Below are 20,601 nucleotides of genomic sequence, written 5' to 3'. Positions count from 1 at the left end.
TGGAGCCCCGCCTCCTCTCCCTCCCTGCCGCCGATGGCCCTTGCGAGGAAGGGGAGAAGAGCAGCCCCAGCGCCCTCGCTGCTCAGACCAGTAAGGAGGCAGGGAAGGGGGGTAGGAGCGGGGAGTAGCCCTCCAGCCCCTGCCGTGAGCCGCTCAGGGCAGGGAGCTGGGAGCACTCCCCCATATCCCAGCCCACCCCCCCAGCCCTCTGCCCTGACCCCTGCACCCCTGCCTCCTGCATCCCCCTCACACCCAATGCCCTGACTCCTGCACCCCCTCACATGCCCCCAGCCCTCTGCCCTGACCCCTGAACCCCCCTTGCACCCCAGCTCCCTGCATCCCCCCCACACCCCTGCCCTGTCTCCTGCACTCCCCACATACCCAGCCCCCCCACACCCTATGCCCTGACTCTTGCACCCCCCCACCCTGAGCACCAGGTTGGCAGCGGGCTGAGTGTGGCCAGCGGCTGGGACCCAGCTGGCAAGGGGCTGGCAGCTGGGACCCTGGCTGGCAGGAGTCAGCGGACGGAACCCCAAACCAGCAGCGGGCTGAGCCACTCAGCCCGCTGATGGTCTGGGGTGCCGGCCCCTGGCCCTGCTTAGCCCGCTGTCAGTCTGGGGTTCTGGCTGCCGGCCCCTTACCCGTGGGGGTTCCGGCCGCAGGCCCCGCTCAGCCCACTGCCGGCCTAGGTGAACAGAACTCCAGGCGTGCAGCAGGCTGAGCAGGCCGGCGGCTTAAGATCAGCATTTTAATTTAATTTTAAATGAAGCTTCTTAAACATTTTGAAAACCTTGTTTACTTTACATACAACAGTAGTTTAGTTATATTATATATAGACTTATAGAGACAGATCTTCTAAAAAACGATAAAATGTATTACTGGTACGCGGAACCTTAAATTAGAGTGAATAAATGAAGACTCGGCACACCACTTCTGAAAAGTTGCCGACTCTTGTTCTAGGTTATGGTAAACTTGCCTTATCTTTAATAAATGCTCCCGTTAGAACTGTAATTCTACCACCTGGTATAGAACAAACCTTGACCTTATCAAGCTAGACAGTGCAGCACAACGGGTAGCACCCTATGAAATGTCCTATTGTCAGTTCCCACTAGCAGAAGTGCTAATCTAGAGGAAACAGGCATTTTTGCAATCCAGTCAGCTAACCCTACTCACAACACTAAGTGTGCCACGCAGCACACTCTACAGCAATGACGACTGGAGGGGGAGTGGGGTTTTCACTCTCACTGTATTAGGGTTCTAAAGTGATCAGGACCTGAGGAAAATGGCTTCCAACTGGTTCCCTGCAGCTGCCATTCTTTTTACACCTTAAAGGCTTCTTACCATGAGAACTTTCTGAATACCACTCAAAATAGTTGCAGCTTTAAAATAATATAAAGGGCAGTCTGTTCCATAAAACAAACTTTTTCTGAGTTTGCATTTCCTTGAGGCAGATAAGCACACAGAAGTGATTCCATTTCTCAAAGGAAGCTGTTCCATAGTTGACAACTGTTGGAGTAATGTCATGCATGTAGTTTTAACAAAAATGTTGTGTTATGAATTAACCACATTTTACAAAAAAAAATATCATTCGAAGTGTATCATAACACGTAATCTCTTGCATTTTATAATATAAACAGCGTCTTTAAAAAAATTAACTAGACCTAAATCTGATTATAAACTTTGTGTCATGTTCCTTCTGCCTACACAGCCCCAACAACAAAAATTAGCAGCACTTACCATTTCATCTGCCAGGATACCATTGATGCCATTCTCATACAAAGAGATGAGCCAGTTCAACCCTCGGACCTGATAATCACGCAGTTTACCCCATTTTACATCTAAAAGTGAGGACATGCAAAAACAGATTAAAAGATTTGTAAAATATATTTGAAGCCATCACAGCATTCCCTTATTGCTAACTGACACTATTTCTTATCTAAAGGTTGGAGAATGTGACAGTAATACTTTCCAGAGAGCAATTAGGACATTACCAGCAGAGGCTGTGGCATTTCTTAATACAGGTCTCTGAGCCTGAAGAGTGATAGCATAAGGAGCATGTTTCCCTCAACATCACTAGATGTGCCAAAATTCTAATGTAATAATCTTAATTCAAATCTCAAACCCAAGATATAACCACCAAGCAATCAGGTTAAAGTATATTATCTCTCCTCAAAATGTAAGATTAATCAATTAGATTAAGTTGTACTGGAAGACAGATTAGACTGGTGCTATACATGTAGTATGCATAATCTGAAAAATAAAACCCCACCAGTGGCAAGTACTGTATCAGTACATGTCTTTCAGAGTAAAATCCCTCCAGCTGCTGCCCTGAATCTTTTGAATAGGAGTCAAACTACATTACAGTAAATTTCACAATGTTACCAAGGAAAGCTACTTGCAGAAGCAATGTTGCTACTGGAAATATTCTGCTGAGGATGCAGGAAGGAGAGAGAAGAGTCCTATTTTTCTACCCCCAGCTGCAGAGAAGCAAGTCCTGCATCTGCTGTTCATAGCAGAAGTTATTGGAACTACACAGTGCAAAAATTTGATACTGTAGTGCAGGTATCAGGTCTTCCGCATAAATTATTTTTTTCTGCAGAATCAAAACTCATCTTAAAAAAATTACATTTCCAGCCATATAGCAAGTTAAAGTTTAAACTGCCAGATCCTCAACTGATTCAGGAATAATCAAAATCTAAACATTTGCACATTTAAAGTTTTCCATAAATCCGTGGTTTTCAAACTGTGGGTCGAGACACAGTACTGGATCACTGACCATAAGGCATTGGGTTGCGGCGGCTCTGGTCAGCACCATCGACTGGGCTGTTAAAAGTCCCATTGGCGGTGTTGCTTGGCAAAGGCAAGCTAGTTCCTACCTGTTCTGACACTGCACTGCGCCCCAGAAGCGGCCAGCAGCAGGTCCAGTTCCTAAGCAGAGGGACCACGGGGCTCCGTGCGTTGCCGCCACCCCAAGCACTGGCTCTGCACTCCCACTGGTTGGGACCTGAGAGGGCGGGCGGTGCCTGCAGGCGAGAGCCGCATGGAGCCGCTTGCGTGCCTCTGCCTAGGATCTGATCTGCTGCTGGCCGCTTCTGGGACACAGTGTGGTCCACAGTGCCAGGACAGGCAGGAAGGCTGCCTTTGCACCCCCGCTGCACCGCTGACTGGAAGACACCCAAGGTAAGGCCATGCCCCAATCTGCACCCAACCCCCTGCCCCAGCACTGAGCGCCCCCCCAACATCCCTCCCCTCATCCCCAGCTCCACTGGGTTGCAGGCATCAACAATTTTCTTCAATTGGGTCTCCAGAAAAAAAGTTTGAAAACCACTGTTCTAGAGTACGAGGATCTTGCAGGAAAGACATCCTCCTCAGGAATGCAAGAATATTAGAAATAGAAGAATTGTAGAGTCCACTGAGATTTTACCAAGAACAAAGAACGAAAGAGCAAACCTTACATGATGGAGAATCTTCAAATCGAGTGCATATGTTAGTTGCCTTGGAGCTTTCTGTCAACAGCTCCTCATCTTCTTCCTGTTCTGTTCTACGATGTCGATAGCTAAAAGATCAAAAGTAAAATATAAAACAAATTTCAAACTAGATTGAGAAGACACCAGACTGCTCCATAATAAAATCTTGATACCATTCTTGATAGAGGTAACAAAAGTGGTCTGAAAAAACTTGCAGGCTGATTTCGTATAAATATTTGCAATATACTTTGTAAGACTATGCTGTGGATAATTACTCTTTCCAATTTTAAGCTCATCTACTGTTTTGTGTCACTATGTTTGCTGATTTATGTTGATCCGAGTATTTAATACTGTGCTGACAGCTCAACTTCCAGCTGCATTTATTTGTGTATAAAAGAAATAGTCTCTCTCCTTCTGTTACTACCAAAGCTCCAATATGAGGGATGGCAGCAAAATGCTTGGAGGAGAGCAGAAATGCAAAGACTATGGGAAGGGTGCTAACATTAGCCTCTAACAGGGAGGTTGTACTTTTAACAGGCAGTTCCTAAGCTTCTGCAAAGCTTCCCAGAGGCAGCTGCTCTAGAGCGCTCTTTCAGGAGTTAGAAAAAAATCTACATCTTTATAAACAGCAACAAAGGTAAAAACAAAATATTTCTTTTTAGATTTTGGTTCACCTATAAAATTCAGTACACTTGGATTTCCCAAGAGCCATTACATTTATTCTCTCCCACCCACACATGCCTTCTTTCTTCACCACCCCAAAAAATTATTTGGGTTCTGACCAAACTTCAATTTATAAACAGCGGGATTTTTTGTTGCAAAATGACTTCATTTTATAAATGCTGAATATGTGTCTAAAAAAACAAGGCCAAAACATCAGCAATTTTGAGAAAATAAAGCAAAATACCCTACAGCATCACTCATCTTTTAAAAGAAGGTAAAGTTTGTACCTGCAAAAAGATACAAAAACATACTGCAAGCATAACTAGAATAAGAGGTATTACTTACTCGCCAACTGACAGCAGATTCTGTTTCTCGTCCTTTTTTATTCGTGGACGTCCTGGTTTCATTTTCAAAGGTGAAGTTGGAGTCTTTTGAGCAGCAGGCTGAATGAAATGCGCAAACAGCTCAGTCTGCTTTAACAGATACTCAAATCTGTTTGCTCTGTCTGTTTGCTGTTGATATAATGAAAAACAAGTGAGACATTACAATATGCTCGTATTTTAAAAATGTAGAATCTAGAGTTACAATGAATGGCTTAGAATTATTCAAATTCGAATGTATATTCTTTAAAATAGGTAGCTACAAAAATTAATGGCTGTGAAATGGATTTGATCCCATCAAACAAGAGCCCATCAAATATCCCAGAATAAGTCTAGGCCAAGGTCACAGAGGACACCTGAATAAGACTGAAATCTAACTTTGAGACCAGGAATCTCCAGAATACAAATTGCTGTGTGCAAGACTGAAGAAACCCCTGTATATGAGAAGTCCAGTTTATTACGGTGAAGCACCAATAGGCTGAAGACGACCTTTTTGTAAGTGAACCAATGTAGAGTTGTCAGTGTGCAGACTCACAAAGGTAACTGTTTAATGCAACTGCTGTCCATAACTTTGGCAGGAAACAGCAGTATTAAACAGACAAAGACCCTTAATTTTCAATGTTAGTAATTCAGTATCATGTGGGTAGCAGTGAACTGAGAACATCCACTTCAGTTTCACTCTTCTGCAGCTTAGTAAACCTATAAGCAGACACAGGTACTTGAGTTATTAATAGGAAGGATGTAAAAAAGGAAGCTTTGACAGGAGAGTAGATAGGGTAGTGGACAGAAGATCATCCATTAACTTGTTATGAATGCTAGCAACATCTCCTTTTAAAGCAGCTAGTGACATCCCCTTTTAAAGGGGAGGAGAAAGAGGGGGCAGGTCTTCCCAGCAGTGTTGCCTATAGACCTCAGATCTTCTATATCAGGTTCTGAGGTCTACTACATTTTGCAAGCCTTGGATTAAATCACCAACGCAAGGTCACACTATGAAACAGAGAGGCAGGATTAGAACTCAGAATTTGCTGCCTTTCAGTCTAGTACTCTAGTCCACTAAATCATGCTACCTCAGAAGAATCTACCTACTTTGAAGCCTTTCCATCTCAAATCCATTTTGCCTGGTAATGAATAAAACTTCAGAGAACTTTCAGCACCAACAGAGCCTTCTGCTGAGTAGCTTTTTATCCTTCTTCCCTCACACTATGACTACCTCTCTTTTACTGTATAGGGCAGTGGTCCCCAAACTTTTTATGGCCACACCCTCCTTACCCCTGTTGCCCCCTGCCTGCCCCCTCCCCGTCAGAGGGCGGGGCTGGAGCAGGGAGCAAAGCTGCAGCTGGGGGGAAGAGTGAAGCCACAGCCAGATGCCGAGGCCACAGCAGAGCTGGGAGCGAGGCTGAGTGGCACTCCCTCCCTGCCCCCCGTGCAGGCTGGCCCAGCTCTGCCCCTCCAGAGTTCCCCTACGCCACTCTAGGGTGGTGGCGCCCCACAGTTTGGGGACAACTGGTATAGGGCTATAGCGTTTGAAGTCAAAAATATGAAATTGTGATCTTTTTTCTAGAGCAAGAAAGTAAAGGTAATGATCATTAGACTTTATCTGACCTATATGTTAAAAAAATCATGGAGTAATCCTATGGGGTTTTGATTTAAGATACTGATGGGCTCCCTCAGACCAGATGTAAGTTCCTGTTTCAGAGGGTGAATGATTATTTCTCAGCTTCTCTTAAGGTGGCCTGAGCCCTTTGCAGGACCTGGCACGACTGCCTCAAGAGTCTATAGACACAGCTCTAAACTAGCCAGAGGATGCATAACATATGTGAAGTGTTCCCTCCCTCCAGAAGCTCAATACATCACCACCATTCCATTCCCAACAGAAGTGAAAAGAATCAAGTTCTGAACAGTGTCACAACGCAGATCTTCACATTACACCACTCCTTGTAAACTCCTACGACATCTCACTTAATTTAGACCACTAAAAATTGCAGAAGCTTGTACCATTTCAAGGGGAGTGAGGAAATAAGGGAGGAGTAGAGGACAAAATATGAAGAGGACAGCCTACAAATCTCAAAATTAAGATTTCTGCAGAAAAGCCTAGTCAAAATACAAGGAACCAAGTTAAAATGTCTCAAATAAGAGCAAGAAATTAACTTTTCTATAAAAAGCAGTTACGTCAATGGTGGCTATTTGTACCATATTGCACATGTGCTCAAAATTACACACCATTTTCTCTTCATATGTAGGATCTGGTTCCTGGATTTCTTTTTGTTTTCCTGGTGATGAATCATCAAAAACTTCCTAGGAGGAAAAAAAATTAAAAACAAATTGAATTCTCCTTTATAAAGATATCCAGCCTTGCGCAATCATTTTATTTTGTTCATGTTACCATTTAGCCAGAGTATGACACCTCTATCTCAATTCCTTGATACATTCAAATCAAGATCAATTTTACTTATCAAGAATTGCTGTTGTTTTAATTTTAGTTTTGACCTAGGGACAGGGTGGCAAGTTAAGGAGGGGGTGCTATTTGATTTTCTTTTGCCTACCAAGCCAACTAATTACCACTGATGATTAGATTTAGGATAGAAAAACAAGTCTCCATTAAATAATTTGATTCTACCCCACACACATTTCCCTTTTTGGAAAGGGGAGTGGGAGGGGGGCAAAGGTATTTTCTTTGACTACTCTTTCAGATAGGGAATAAATAAAATCCCATTCTCCCCTCTGGCAATAAAGTATTCTGCTTCAACACCAGAACCCCACCACAAGAGTGCATCTTTATTAACAATTTATTAGTTTCACTCTGCTTCTGGTGCTAGGAACAGAGGCAATGTGTACTGGAGGTGGAAATACTACTGGCATGATCCTCCCCCCTGCAACTATCCTGAAGGGGCATTTTACAACATATGTTCTGAAGAAGGTTGGGGAAGAGAATGAGATATCTACAGACAATTACCATCCACCATCTGTTTAGAATAGATGGCCTACACAAAAAGTTATTTACCTCGCTTCAGTCCGTACTGGCCAGTGGGGAATGGACAAGTGATATCAAAACAAAACAGGCAGGAACATGCACGAAGCAAAGAATGGGACAGAAAGACTTCTTTTTATATACAGTAACTCCTCACTTAAAGTCATCCCAGTTAACGTTGTTATGTTGCTGATCAATTAGAGAACATGCTCGTTTAAAGTTGCACAATGCTCCCTTATAACGTTGTTTGGCAGCTGCCTGCTTTGTCCACTGCTTGCAGAAAGAGCAGCCCGTTGGAGCTAGCTGGTGGGGGTTTGGAACCATGGTGGACCAGCAGCCCCCATATCAGCTCCCCGCCCCCCTAAGTTCCGTGTGCAGCAGCCACCCAACAGGCTATCAATTATCAATAGCAGTTCAGCTGTCCCTCCCTCCACTGCCATATGCTGCTCCTGCCCTCTGCCTTGGAGCTGCTCCCAGGAGCGTCCTGCTTGCTGTGTGGAGGGGGAGGAGGGAGGGAGAGAAGAAGAGGGGTGCTAATGTCAGGGTGTTCCCCTCCCCCCTGCTCCTGCCCCCCGCTTACTCCATCTCCATAGAGCGGGGGGGGGGGACACAACAGGGCTCAGGACAGAGGGAGCTTGCTCGCAGCAGCTGCTGTCTCAACTTGATCTACTTAAAAAGGCAATGTACTTAGAGTGGGGTCAGCATACTTAAAGGGGCAATGCACACTCTCTCACAGTGTGCGTCTCTGTCTGCCATGCTGTCTCCCCTCCCTCTATTTATGCTGCCTTGTAGAGTGTGAGGCTACATTAACGTATTAACCCTTGAGGGCTCAGCCAAGTGCTAATTCATTGTTTAGCAGTAAGGCATTCCCTGGGAAATATCCCACCTTCTGACTTCACCACCTCAACAAAGCTTAACAATCATCATTGCTGTGTACAGTATTAAATTGTTTGTTTAACACTTGTGTGAGATAGATATCTATAGATATAGATATAGTCTTTTGTCTAGTGAAAAAAATTTCTCTGGAACCTAAATCCCCCTCCCCCTTTACATGAATTCTTATGGGGGAAATTGGATTCGCTTAACATCGTTTCACTTAAGTCACATTTTTCAGGAACATAACTACAATGTTAAACGAGGAGTTACTGTATCAAGTATTGTGCCAAGGCAAGACATATCAAAAGGGGATATGAAAGTGTAAAAGCAAAATTTTAATTTGCCAGTCAAAATGTGAAGGATCCAACAGAAAAAAAGTTGGAAAATCCACTGCACTAAGACTGGTTCTCAACCTTTTCTATACCAGACTGTGCTGCCCATCTAGCCAGTGTCTACCTGGGAACCCTCTCTTGCTTTACACTAAGAGACAAGCAGAACTGTTGTGAACCCTGCACAGGAGATAGACACTTCTGACAAGTTATTCACATTAATCTATACACACACAAATGATAACACTGTACAACTTTAAAAAGACAATGGGCAGCAACTGTAGACTGAATTTAGGCAAGCATTTTCCTCCTAACATGCCAATAAGATTTTGAAACTAAGAGTACACAAAATAGTCATGACACCATTAAACACCTTCAACCAAATTTGAATTCAAATAATTCTTGAACTTCTGTAAATAAATCAGCTGTTCTTTTTTCCTCTTTTGAAAGTGTAACATTTATTTCCATTATATGCTGCTGAGCCTCCTCTGTATAAGAAGGAACTGCATGATCAAAAATTCTCAGATGATAATTTCCTTAAGTATGGCATGTTTTCCAAGCTATACTTTCTATCCAAAGAAGAAAGTGTAATTGCTCTTCATGGCTTCCTAGGATGTGTCTACATTAGCATTTTTCCTTCAAGTCTCCTGCCACGGATAGCAACAAGATTCCCTGTCCACCAACATTGTTAGCCCCATATCTCCTCTAACCCTTAGAACACCAGCTTTCTTACCACTGTTACTAACAGAAGAGTTACATCAGTAGTGGTGCAATGGTGGGAGATTAAAAAAAAAAGCTAGTGTAGATAAGACCCTAGTAGCTTCATATAGGATGAAGGAAGTGAGTTTATGGCTGGGATCTGATTACCTTTTTGGCTAGTTAAGCAATCTCAGGGGAAAAAAGCAAATCTGGTAACAACAGCTAAAGGCCTTTAATTCTGAATCAACTTAAATCAATATTCCAGAGGAAGGAGGCAGAGCACTTATAAATCTTCATCAGGAAACTTTCCAATCCAGTTAAAAAAAGAAACAGCAGATATAAATATGTCAAGAAATATTTAAATAAACATCCAAAGTAGTCTGGTTTCTTCTTAATAGAAGCATACAAAAGACAAAAACCACATACATCAAAAATCCTTGTTTAATAGCTTCCCACTTAGCTTTTACATTTTTTTCAACAGCCCTAACTCTGTGTTGCCTTACTTTTGTAGGTTTAAATAGTATTTATTACCCCAATGCTTTAGTTATTTGCTCATCTAAAGGAGCTACTTAAAAATATAGAATTTGCAAACTACTCGGATTAAGTAGGTTGACTATAAAGCATGATTCAAAATGTGAAACATTCAGCAATTAAAAAAGACAAACTAGTGTCCATGAATGGACAAAGAAACAAATGCTGTTACGAAACAATTATCTTTAAGTATTGGTTCAAATCCCAGGTTTTCCTAAATCCTGGAAATTTCTGGATTAGGCACCTGTTACCAAAATAAGACATTTCAGATCACAGAAATTGCCACTGATTTATAAAATGTTGCCAGAAAACTCAGCTAAACACAAGTCTTTGTTTGTTAAAGACTTTGTTAAAGTGGGATGCTCACTTTGGAAGAGAAGACGAATGAATTCAACAGTCAGCGTGTGAGGATTTGAGCTTCCCTTCAAAAATCAAGAAACATCGACAGGCTGCACTTTGACTAACTGACGATTTAAAAAATAAAATCAATCTGAAATTTGGTGTTCTCGTCTTTCTAGAAGTTTGTAGTACATCAACCGGGGGAGGGAGACCTCTTGTTTGAATGGATGGATGTACACAGCGCCCACCGAACTGACAGGCAGGGCAGTGAACAGAAAAAGAGCAACAACACTGAAGGGAAGTTGAGAGAGAGGAGACGATACTTTCTACTCAAGGAGTGGGAAGCATTTGTAACAGCTGCTCTTTATGCCGAGAGGGACGCCCGTTTCCCGACCGGCCGTCCCCCCCCATTCATTCATGAACCGGGGAGAGGAAGGCGCCGCGCACACGCTGTGCTAGGTAGGCGGCCAGCTAGGGAGACAACGCCACTGCCGCTCTGCGCCTCCTCACACTCACACATGCTGCTGAGGGCTCCTCATCCGCCCGCCCGCTCTATTGTTTCTGTCCCACGCGGCTCACGCACCCAGCCCTCGTGGCACGGCACGACGGGCGGCGGGTAGAAAGGGGCTCGGACGCCGGCTACCGCGCGGCGCTGCGGACAGACCGGGGGGCTCTGCCCGGCTCATCCCCGCCCCGGGCCCCTTCTCCCCAAGTGGGGGTTGGGGGCAGAGGGGCCCCGAGTGTCCGGAGGGGACCGCTGGGACAGGGGCAAGAGAACCCCGGAGCGGGAATCGGGGAGTGCTGGGAGCGGGGCACCGCAGCCCAGGGCGGTCTCTCCTAGCTCACGCTCTTGTTCCTTTGGGGTGCGTGGGGGGGGGGTCGCCTCACCTCCATGTCAGCTTCGCCCCCGGCAGGAGGTGGTGCCCCCGCGGCCTCGCTGCCGTTGTTAGTGGTCGCGGGGGGCGCGGTGCTGGCGGGGGGCAGGGTCTCATCCGGCGGCGGCTCCTGCTGCCCGGCGGACATGATCCCGGTGTACCCGCCCCGCAGACAATAGCGGGCCGGGACCCCGCTCCCGCCGCGCCGGTTGGACGCGGAGGAGGAGCGACCCTTTACGCAGCTGCTGACGGGACCGGCTGGAGGGGATGGGGGGCGTCGCTCACAGACTCCGCGCTGAGGCCCCCGTCACTGCTGCCGCCCCGGCTTTCTCAGCGCGCTCCCCACCAACCAGGAACCAACCCAGCCGGCTTCCAGATCTCGCGATACCTCTAGCAGGGAGTGAACGAGCCTGCGCGGCCACACGTCCCCTGTTGGGCAAGCCCCACAGACCCACGAGGTGCTGCTACTACTACGAGTCTCCTACGAAAAGGGGGGCGGGGCCGCACGAGGCGTTGGGTCGGGACAACCGCAGGCTTACTGCGTCACTACTTCTTCTCCCCCTCCCCCACGCAGAGAGTAAAAGGAGCGGCGAGGCAGAGCCTAATGGGGCTCCTCCCCCGCTGCGAGCGTCACACGGGGGGGATTTAGCCCAGGGTAGGCAGCGGGTTAGATCACGTTGCAGGGCCCGGCGGAGGGCGGCGGCACGACGCCGGGCACGTGTTCGTGGTGGGTTGCGTTAGGACGGCCTGGCGAGGCAGCGCGTTAGGGCCAGTCCCACGCAGTTCTGGGGTCGGGCCCCCCGCAGCTGTTATGTTAATTTTTAAAAAATTACCTTTACGATCACGGCTGCCTCTGTTTACGTGCCGGCTGGTTTGCGCGTTTTGCCAGACCGCTGAGCAGGGCCGCGCAGGGGGTTAGGGGCCCAGAGCAAAACTCTTCTACTGAGGGGGCTCCTCCATCCTTCTGAAGAGTCTGGCCCAGGGGCCTCGGGTTCTTGAGAGCCTCGCCGCTTGGAAGCATCGCCCTTGAGTGATGGGTCTGTCCAGCTTCCCATGGGAGCCCGAGGACTGAGAGGAGCTGGTTTCACCTGGCCTACGGCACCAACGGGGCACCCTAGCCAGAGTGGTGCTGTGCCCTATGCAACAGCTTGCAATGCTACTCCAATAATGGGGCCCAGCACCTCCTACCTGATATTATTCCACAGGTTGAAGGACCCTTTAAAACACAGGGCAAACTGCCCCTTGTACGCTCTCCCCCCTGCCCTGGTCAGCCCTGGTGCCGACTAGAGTTTTTGTATAAGAGCTCTCCCAGCCACAAAATAAAACCACTCACTGAGGTGGGGTAGCTTCTTCAACAGGAGCTTGTACAGTTCAGGGGGGTGTTTTTTTCACACTCTTGAGCAACAAAAATGCCTGAGTAGACAGAGCCTGAGACATGCAGTTTCCTAAACACTCTCCATCAACTTCTGCAATAATTCAAGAGCCACCCATAAACGGCTACAGTTGTCCTATGTAGAGATTTTAGCCGATAGATCTACAGTGGTTAGAGATCTAATGCCCGTAGCTTCTACCCCTTGCAAAAATAAGAGGTGCAAGGAACGGAAGATCAGATTTTTAAACATATGTAAGTGCCTAAAGATGCAAATAGGTACACAGACATTTTCAAAAGGCACCAAACTCCCATTCAGAGGGCCCTAGGTACTTTTGAAAATGCCACTAGATGCCTAGCTGCATCTTTAGGCACATAAATATCTTTTTAAATCTTGCCCTCAGTTCACCTGCAGAGCTGCTCAATACTACTATTCCTTTTTTCCCGTCCACAGGTATTGAGGGGATTAGTCTACTGGGGTTTTAATACTATACCCAGTACCATGGTAGCGGAAACTGAAGCTGTAATAAGAACTGTATTTGTTACAAGAAGAAAGAGTCAGCTTATGTTATTAACAGACAGTTTTTTGAAAAAATGAAGATTCTATGCTGGTATGATTGTGTGCACACGTACAAAGATGCCCAGCTATCAGGACTTTTAACTATGATGTACCTAAAATGTACCACTGATGCTGCTGAATCCTTTGAAGATATTCCATTCTGATAGCTCTGAACTGATAGAACATATTAAAAAAATAAAACCTAGGTGAAGATGCAGTGAAGCAGAGGAGTACCAGTGGCAAAGCAGTTAAAATATCTAGCCTTATTAGACTTGTGCGCTAAGTGCCTTGCATAACCAGGTGAGTAATTATCTGATGCAAAAAATAAATGTCAAGAATGTAAGTGTTCACCCTGTAAATAAAAAAGTAAAATAAATACTGGAAATGACATCATTCAGCTGTTTGTTTTTCCTACTTTTCTTTCATGTGAATTTTTAAAAATGGAATGATTTGAAAATCGTTGCTCAGTCTGCTTCCTCTCATGGCCAATAGGTTAAAAAAAGTATGGCAAACACACAAAGTGACGAGACTACCACATCTTGTGCTAAAAAGGAAAAGAAGGTCTCTAGTACGTAGCATATTAAAACAGTCTTCTGTCCAAGTACAAACAGGGCCAAAATCCACTTAGTTTCCAAGATCAGGTATTTTCTTGGTTGTATAGTCACAAACAGTTATTCCTCTTAGACAGGATTCTTTTATCATTTTCACACCTGCAGTTAACAGGATTGGTAGTTTTCAGTGGAAAAGATAGATATATGGGGGGCGGGGGAGAGACTTTAAAAAAAACAAAGTTTCTATGTTTGTTTAATGTCTTTTAAAATTAAGACTGAGTAAATAAAATTGAAAGTAACAACAAGGGTATTGTTAAAAAAAAAAATCCAAAGCTCAGACAAAAACAGTGGTGCCTGAATTTTCACTAAAGCATTAGGCAAGTAGCAAGAGCTAGAAGGCAGTGGTTATTACATTCAACAATATTTATCATTTATGATGGCTAGCATCTTCTGTGCTATGCCATAGCATCACATTTTTATATCACAACATAATATTTTGTCTTACCAGTAGAAGTTTTGAGACATAGGCCATGTCTACACTTACAAGCTTACAGTGGCACAGCTGTACCGATACAGCTGTGATGCTGTAAGAGCACTTGTGTAGCTGTGTTATGCTGATGGGCGAGAGCTTTCCCGTTGACATCATAAAACCAGCTCAATGAGCAGTGGTAGCTATTTTGGCAGGAGAGCATCTCCCACCGACATACACCAGCAAAATTTATGTCACTCGGGGGTGTTTTTTTCACACTCTTGAGCAACAAAAGTTTTGCCAATATAAGTGCTATTGTAGGCATGGCCTCAGTGTCCTAAATCCTTGAATCTCACTGCTTTCCTGTAAAAATAAGGATGACAGTCATTCTTATTTTCACAGGACCTACCCTGCTTGTATATGTTCATCACGTTGTAGAGAATTTTTAAAAATCCGTAATTTTGAGGGTTGAAAAATATAGGAGACAAAATTACTAGTTGCAGTTCATCTGCATGTATCACAATGTAGGCTCTTCTTCTGTAATAAGTTGCATACATACATACTTCTGTGCCCCTGTGGAGCAGTTTGCAGTAGCAGGACCCTAGATTTTAAACTCTTTGGGCCAAGAATGTAATGTTATTACATGGCACTGAATGAAGTTATGAGGTGCAATTTTATCCCACACCAGGGGCATTTGAAGATGGCAACCATTAATTGTCTCCAGTGTTCCTTTTCCCCCTTACTGACTAGCATTTTCTCTCTCCCTTTTCTCTCTGTCTTTGACCTTGAAAAGGCAGACCCATTTTTGTTCAAAACTTTTTTTTTAAAGTTCACTAAGGTAGAGATCAAAGCTTGGTGAACGCTTGACAAAAATTATTAGCAACTGAAAACATCACTGTAGAATGGAAATAGGGAACCATAATTATAGTTGTCTCTACACAATCCAGCTATATAATTAGTTATCAAATATTGATTACTCACTTGAAGTCAATAGCACATGCAGGATCAGGACCTGGGATTGGACACTACAGTTTTCTTTCATATGTACCTAAGCAGCTGGGTGAACAGGTAGATGCTGACACTAGAAACAGATATCAGAAACACAATTAAAAAGAAAAGAGAATTTCAACTAGAGGAGAAAATGAAGAACCATTAGGTCTGGGGGCAGCATGGAGGACACAGATAATTTTTTAAAAACTGAAATAGATATGCAGACGAGAAAATGAGGCAGGGAAAGAAAAGTGGAAAGAGAAAAGATTAACAAAGTGGAAAAGACGACAAAAATGTTCATGACAAGGAAACGCATGAAAGACTTAAAATTCAATTAAAAAAAAGTAGTAATGATTGATCATAAGACAACATGACCAGAGGTCTCATACTGTGAGCAGAAGAGGCATTAAGAGACTTGTCACAGGTCAACATACAAGCTAGCTAAAAATCAGGGCAGCATATGAGTGACTGAAAAAAACCTCTCTCATCAAGATATTGAATTTCACAAAGACAGTTGAGCAATAACTTACAGCATTTGTAAATATGCAACATGAAAAGGGTAGTTAAATTAATTTTTCCTTTGTGTGAAATTTCCCAGGCACTGCCTTTCAATTTTGTTGAACACTTGTTCTTAAATAATTTTTTTTGTTAAATAAATAAACCACTTATGAGTTACTTTAAAAGATCCTATTAGCTGAACAAGAATGGTGTTAATGTGCACTGCTGTGCAGTTTTCAGTGTCTGTAAATCTGTTTAGAGGCTATGAAAATAAAAGGAGTGAAAGCGTAACTGTTGATGGCCATATCACTCTGAACATGCCTGATCTTATCTGATTTCAAGAAGTTGAGCAAGGGTGAGCCTGCTGGATATTTGGGTCAGGCACTACCTGCGTAGATTTTCTTTCACACAAGGTGGTAGTGATCTCAAAGTATTTTCTCTTTCTCCTCCAACTCCTTTTAAACTAACAAGTGGTGAGGCAGAGGAGAAGGTAGGGATTTTCAAATTATCCTCATTTTTTAAATTCACTTGAAAGGAATATAGGAAAAGCTAGTAAAGGATGTTTATAAGAGCTCTACTTTTTTCAGAAGGGGTCACAGTTGCTTTCTTAATGCTTTGTTTTCCCCTTGTTTCCAAATAATATAAATCACAAATCTTGAAATATTGTTTTTCTACATCTGATCAGTTAGAGAGTTCCATTCATCCTTTTTCCATTAACAGCTTTTTATACCCACTTCTTGGGAGGAAAAATGGAAATGGTATGTATAATAGACTGTCAATAATGGGGGGAAATGCTACACTCGTGAGAAAAAGGGGGGCTTCATGTGTCAACATCAGCCTCCCCTCCTGAGGATATTTAAATTGCCTTGTTAAGTCTCTTTCTCAGTTCTACTTTAGCATGCTTTAGTAGGGAAGCTGCCACACTGGCCCTGCTTCCTTCATTGGGTTGGTAGGAGCCCTTCTTTGCAGTTCTTGGGTGAAATCCTGGTCCCATTGAAGTAGTCACTGGTCCCAGTGATCAACCGAGAGGATGCATTGAGCAAAGAATCACACTAGCAGCTGAGTGCATGAATGAGCCTGTTTTAATGAAATACAAATCACTATCTCCATAATTCAACAATACTTATTCCATTCTCAGGAGATCAGGAATTCTGCAGATCACAGTGGTGATAAAGCACATATATTTATTCGTAAGTATTACTGTGTCTCAATTTGATTCAGCCAGCTGAGATGCAGTCTTACAATACCAACATTATACGTAGTCCAAGCTGTGAAACCCTCTCACAAAAAAACATCTATTGTATGTCCATTTCAACAATTCAGTGGAAATATAATGTTCACAAATAATTTACTATATATAATTAACGTCATATCTTCTTGTGTGCTGTTAAATTTAAGTACAGTGAACACTATGCTGGATTTATTCAAGTTATGGTATAATGCTGCTAGGAAAATTAATGTTTCATACAAAATGAATAGTGTTAAGTATGTTTATAGTGCTCACACTAAATGTAATGATCTATAAGCCTACCATATTTCAGGACTGTGTTTGCAATGCAGACTGTAAAAACACTGCCACATGTAGGAAAATTCCATCTTTAGTAGTCTTGACACTAAAATAAACCATATAAAATCTGATAATATATCTGTGTCAAACTTTTCTTCTATGTGACTCCCACTTAAGAAAGAGACAATCATATATGCTTATCTAAAAACAGAATCTGGACATCAATTGCTTATATTTCTTACAGAGATCGTTGGAGAATGAGTTTCTGAAATGGATTCTCTCTCTGGCTGAACAAAAATCAGAATAAAGAGGATGCTTCTTTTGTTTTTATTTACCACACTTCTGTGACTGAAGAGCCTCATATACTATGCATATTTACACAATTTCATTGCACATACATACCTTCTCCTCAAAGTCCTAATTGTAGAAAGAAGCCTGTTCCTCTCTCTCTGTGATCAGATCTTGAGTGACATTGCTCCCTGGCAAAGAACTGGAAGCCAGCAGGCTCACTCAAAGGGGTCATTGTTAACTATGCAACATTGGACAAGTTACTGGACCTCCTTGTGATTTAGTCCATTATGGGTTGAAAATAGGGTAAAAAAATTGGTAATAAATTGGACTTTACTAAAAGCAGGAGTTGTATCTGTAAAGAGCTACTAGGACCCTGCTCCTGCATGCTCATATATATAGATGGACTGGTGCATCCATGAGTGCCTCAATGACTTCAGGGGAGCTCCACATGGATACGGGGATCTGCCTGTGCCTATGAACTCGTAGGATCGAGACCTACATCATAGCATTTTAGTCTAGTTCCTTAGTTTTTATCCCTTCACCAAGCTCAGTTTCCTTCTGGATCATGATCTTGGGCCAGATTTTTGAAGGTATTTAGGTGCCAAAAGACTTAGATAGATGCCTAGTAGGATTTTCAAATTGCGAAGATTTCTAATTTCCATTGATTATGAGAGTTAGCTGATTATATGTAGATTGTGTTTGGGTTACATGAATGCCTTTTCCATAGGTGCTGTATATTCATGCATAATACAGTAATTCATTTGTTTCTATAAAAATGCAAGTTATTGGTTCATGTGCAAAGTCCTAGCTCCTTTTTTCCATGAACAATTGTTTTGAATAATAATGTAATAGAGCTTTGGGGATTCTTGTACATGTTCATAAGAGTTCTGCTCTCTCTGCAGGAAAATGATGTGGCAAAGTATCTGTTTTCAAAGTAATTGCTTTTCAAACATGATAATTTTAATTTTCAAATATAATTAATTAATACTTTTTAATTAAGTCCAAAAACTCATGGGAAATAAAAGTTTGACCTTAACAGAGAATGTCATGTCTAGGGGAAAATGTAACAAGCAACCTGAAGAAAACAGGTGACTTGAAAGTGAGTAGACAAAGCTGACAGGTAAAGATGGGTCAACACTCATATACAGTTTCAGAGAAAGATCACAGTATCTGACACAAAAAGTAGGCAGGCACTTGCACTGAGGAGACTGCACTGCCAAAAGAACAGATGGTAGTCAGCTAAGGGTTCTGAAAGATATATAAAAAGGCCCCACTTCTGTTCCCTTTAAATTAAACAGGGGAAGATTGATCCCAAGAGTGAGAAGTGGAGATACTAATGGGGATATGAAATATAGGTGAAATTCACACTAGAGGACTTAAATGGGGCATAGACCTTGTGTGGGCCCGCTACACAGGGGTGAATTTCACTCTACATAATGAACAGCACTTTTTTTTTGAAAATTGCGAAGTCTCTACACATTGCCTACTTTAAGAGCCAGGAAAGATCCCTGGTGATATAGACCAGGGATGCAATTCTACAATACACACTCCTTCAAGTAGAGTTGGGTGAATATAGCACAAAGAAATCCAATTTTGAGCAACCACTTACACATCACAAAGAGTTGAAGTGAGTTCACCAACTCTTAGCTGAAATGTTTGCATAAAATCTTTCAATATTTTCCCAGTGAACACATTAATAAAAATCAGAGCCCACTCATCCATTAAAAATATTCATCACAAATAGTTTCCCCATTCATGTACGGATAACTTGCTTGAGTAAGAGTTGGAGGGTTGGATGCCTGAATCTCAGGCCTGTGCCTTTATGGAAAAAAAAAAAATCCCTCCCTGATACAACAAAATATAGGGCTGCTTTATATTATAGCGTATATAGTCCATTAGTGAAACCACAGGAAAAAGAACCAGGAAAGAGTAACCAGAAGAATTTAATGCATGGTGAGAGGCATGCAATAGCCAGCAAGGTCTAGCCCTACTTAGACTGTAAGCTTTTGAGGACAGGGATTGTCTTTTTCTTATGTATATGTACAGGGCCTAGTACCATGGTTGAGACTCCTACAATGTATACTAATAGATGAATGGGTCCTTACCCCCAAAGCACATTTTATCCCATCCTTGTTTAAAAGAATTAATATTGTATAATTTTGCTTCTACCTTTGCTATTAAGGTAAAACCTTTCTGAACTTTGTCTCCCTTGTTAGGCTGGACACAGCTCTCTGAAGAGCTCATCAGTGTCCCTTCTGGCATTGGTCACAGGGTTTCTCTCAAGCAGTTCTCTGTTTGATGGGCTGAGCCTGCTGCCTCCAGGTTGCTGGGGGATGGCCTGATGAGCTTGATTACTGGAATTTCTGAGAGTGGCTGCCTTCCACATACACAAGGGGGAGCTCATCACCAACCAAAAGGCCCAAGTCTGATCTTGTGCTGCTCTTGCAGTGTTGCCAACTCATGATTTTGTCATGAGTCTCATTATAATTATTGTTTTCCTTAAAGCCCCAGCTCCTGGAGTCAAGGGGATATGTGATGATTTCAACCTTCATTCTTAAACAAAAAAAGTTTTTAGACCTCATGGCTATAGAGGAAGCTTCAAAATGTGAACCCAGTGCACCCGAAAGGCTAAATACAATTTTAGAACTTAACTGCAAGTACTTATGGTTGAAATTTTTGCCCTCAATATATTAATTATTGATAACTAATTTTAAAACTGACTTTGAATATATACCATAGCCTTGTAAGTGTGTATTATATTATACTTGTATTTTTGTAAACTAGCCATTTTGGCCATAACATGCAACCTTGTGGGAAGCCTCAGTGGAAAGACCAAGACTGAATGACTATCTCACCAAGTCCAGATCAGGGTTGAGGCCCTTGAGCAGGACAGTGTGGGGAAGTTTGCACTTCCTCTATTTATGTTGTATTGTTTTGTTAACAGATGCCCTTCTCAAGGTTGTCAATTCAGCACCTTTCATTAACACAATGAGGAGAGAAAAAGTCCTACAAAAAGCATTTGATTGGCTGACAAAGTTTCCAGTCCTGTGGCTATCCAACATAACTACGGGTTAGGGCAGTGGTTTTCAAACTTTTTTCCTGGTGACACAGTTGAAGAAAATTGTTGATGCCTGTGACCCAATGGAGCTGGGGATGAGGGGTTGGGGGTGCGTGGGAGGGCTAAGGAGTGGGGCAGGCGGTTGGGTTGCAGGGTTGGGGCATGGGCTTACCTTGGGCGGC

At 43.1% G+C, this 20,601-nt stretch overlaps 1 protein-coding gene across 2 annotated transcripts in view; it reads right to left on the bottom strand.

Annotated features, from left to right (window-relative positions):
* The window catches only part of SMARCA5 (SWI/SNF related, matrix associated, actin dependent regulator of chromatin, subfamily a, member 5), a 52,512-nt gene extending 37,437 nt beyond the window's left edge, over positions 1-15,075 (bottom strand). Inside the window, exons 1-5 of one of the 2 annotated variants that reach the window (XM_034771605.1) lie at positions 15,057-15,075; positions 6,731-6,805; positions 4,476-4,642; positions 3,456-3,556; positions 1,738-1,838 (exon numbers count right to left, since the gene is read on the bottom strand). In XM_034771605.1, the coding sequence (XP_034627496.1) occupies positions 1,738-1,838; positions 3,456-3,556; positions 4,476-4,642; positions 6,731-6,733 (372 nt within the window). In that variant the 5' untranslated portion in view covers positions 6,734-6,805; positions 15,057-15,075. Of the gene's footprint in view, positions 1-1,737; positions 1,839-3,455; positions 3,557-4,475; positions 4,643-6,730; positions 6,806-11,140; positions 11,531-15,056 lie in introns of those variants that run through there. The other variant, XM_034771604.1, reaches the window with a different exon arrangement.
* Between the last annotated feature and the right edge of the window lie 5,526 nt (positions 15,076-20,601).

The sequence above is a fragment of the Trachemys scripta genome, chromosome 5 (assembly GCF_013100865.1).
Source record: "Trachemys scripta elegans isolate TJP31775 chromosome 5, CAS_Tse_1.0, whole genome shotgun sequence".
Taxonomy (NCBI): domain Eukaryota; kingdom Metazoa; phylum Chordata; order Testudines; family Emydidae; genus Trachemys; species Trachemys scripta.
The sequence above is the reverse complement of the archived record's forward strand: the minus strand, read 5'-3'. Positions and strand labels throughout refer to the sequence as shown.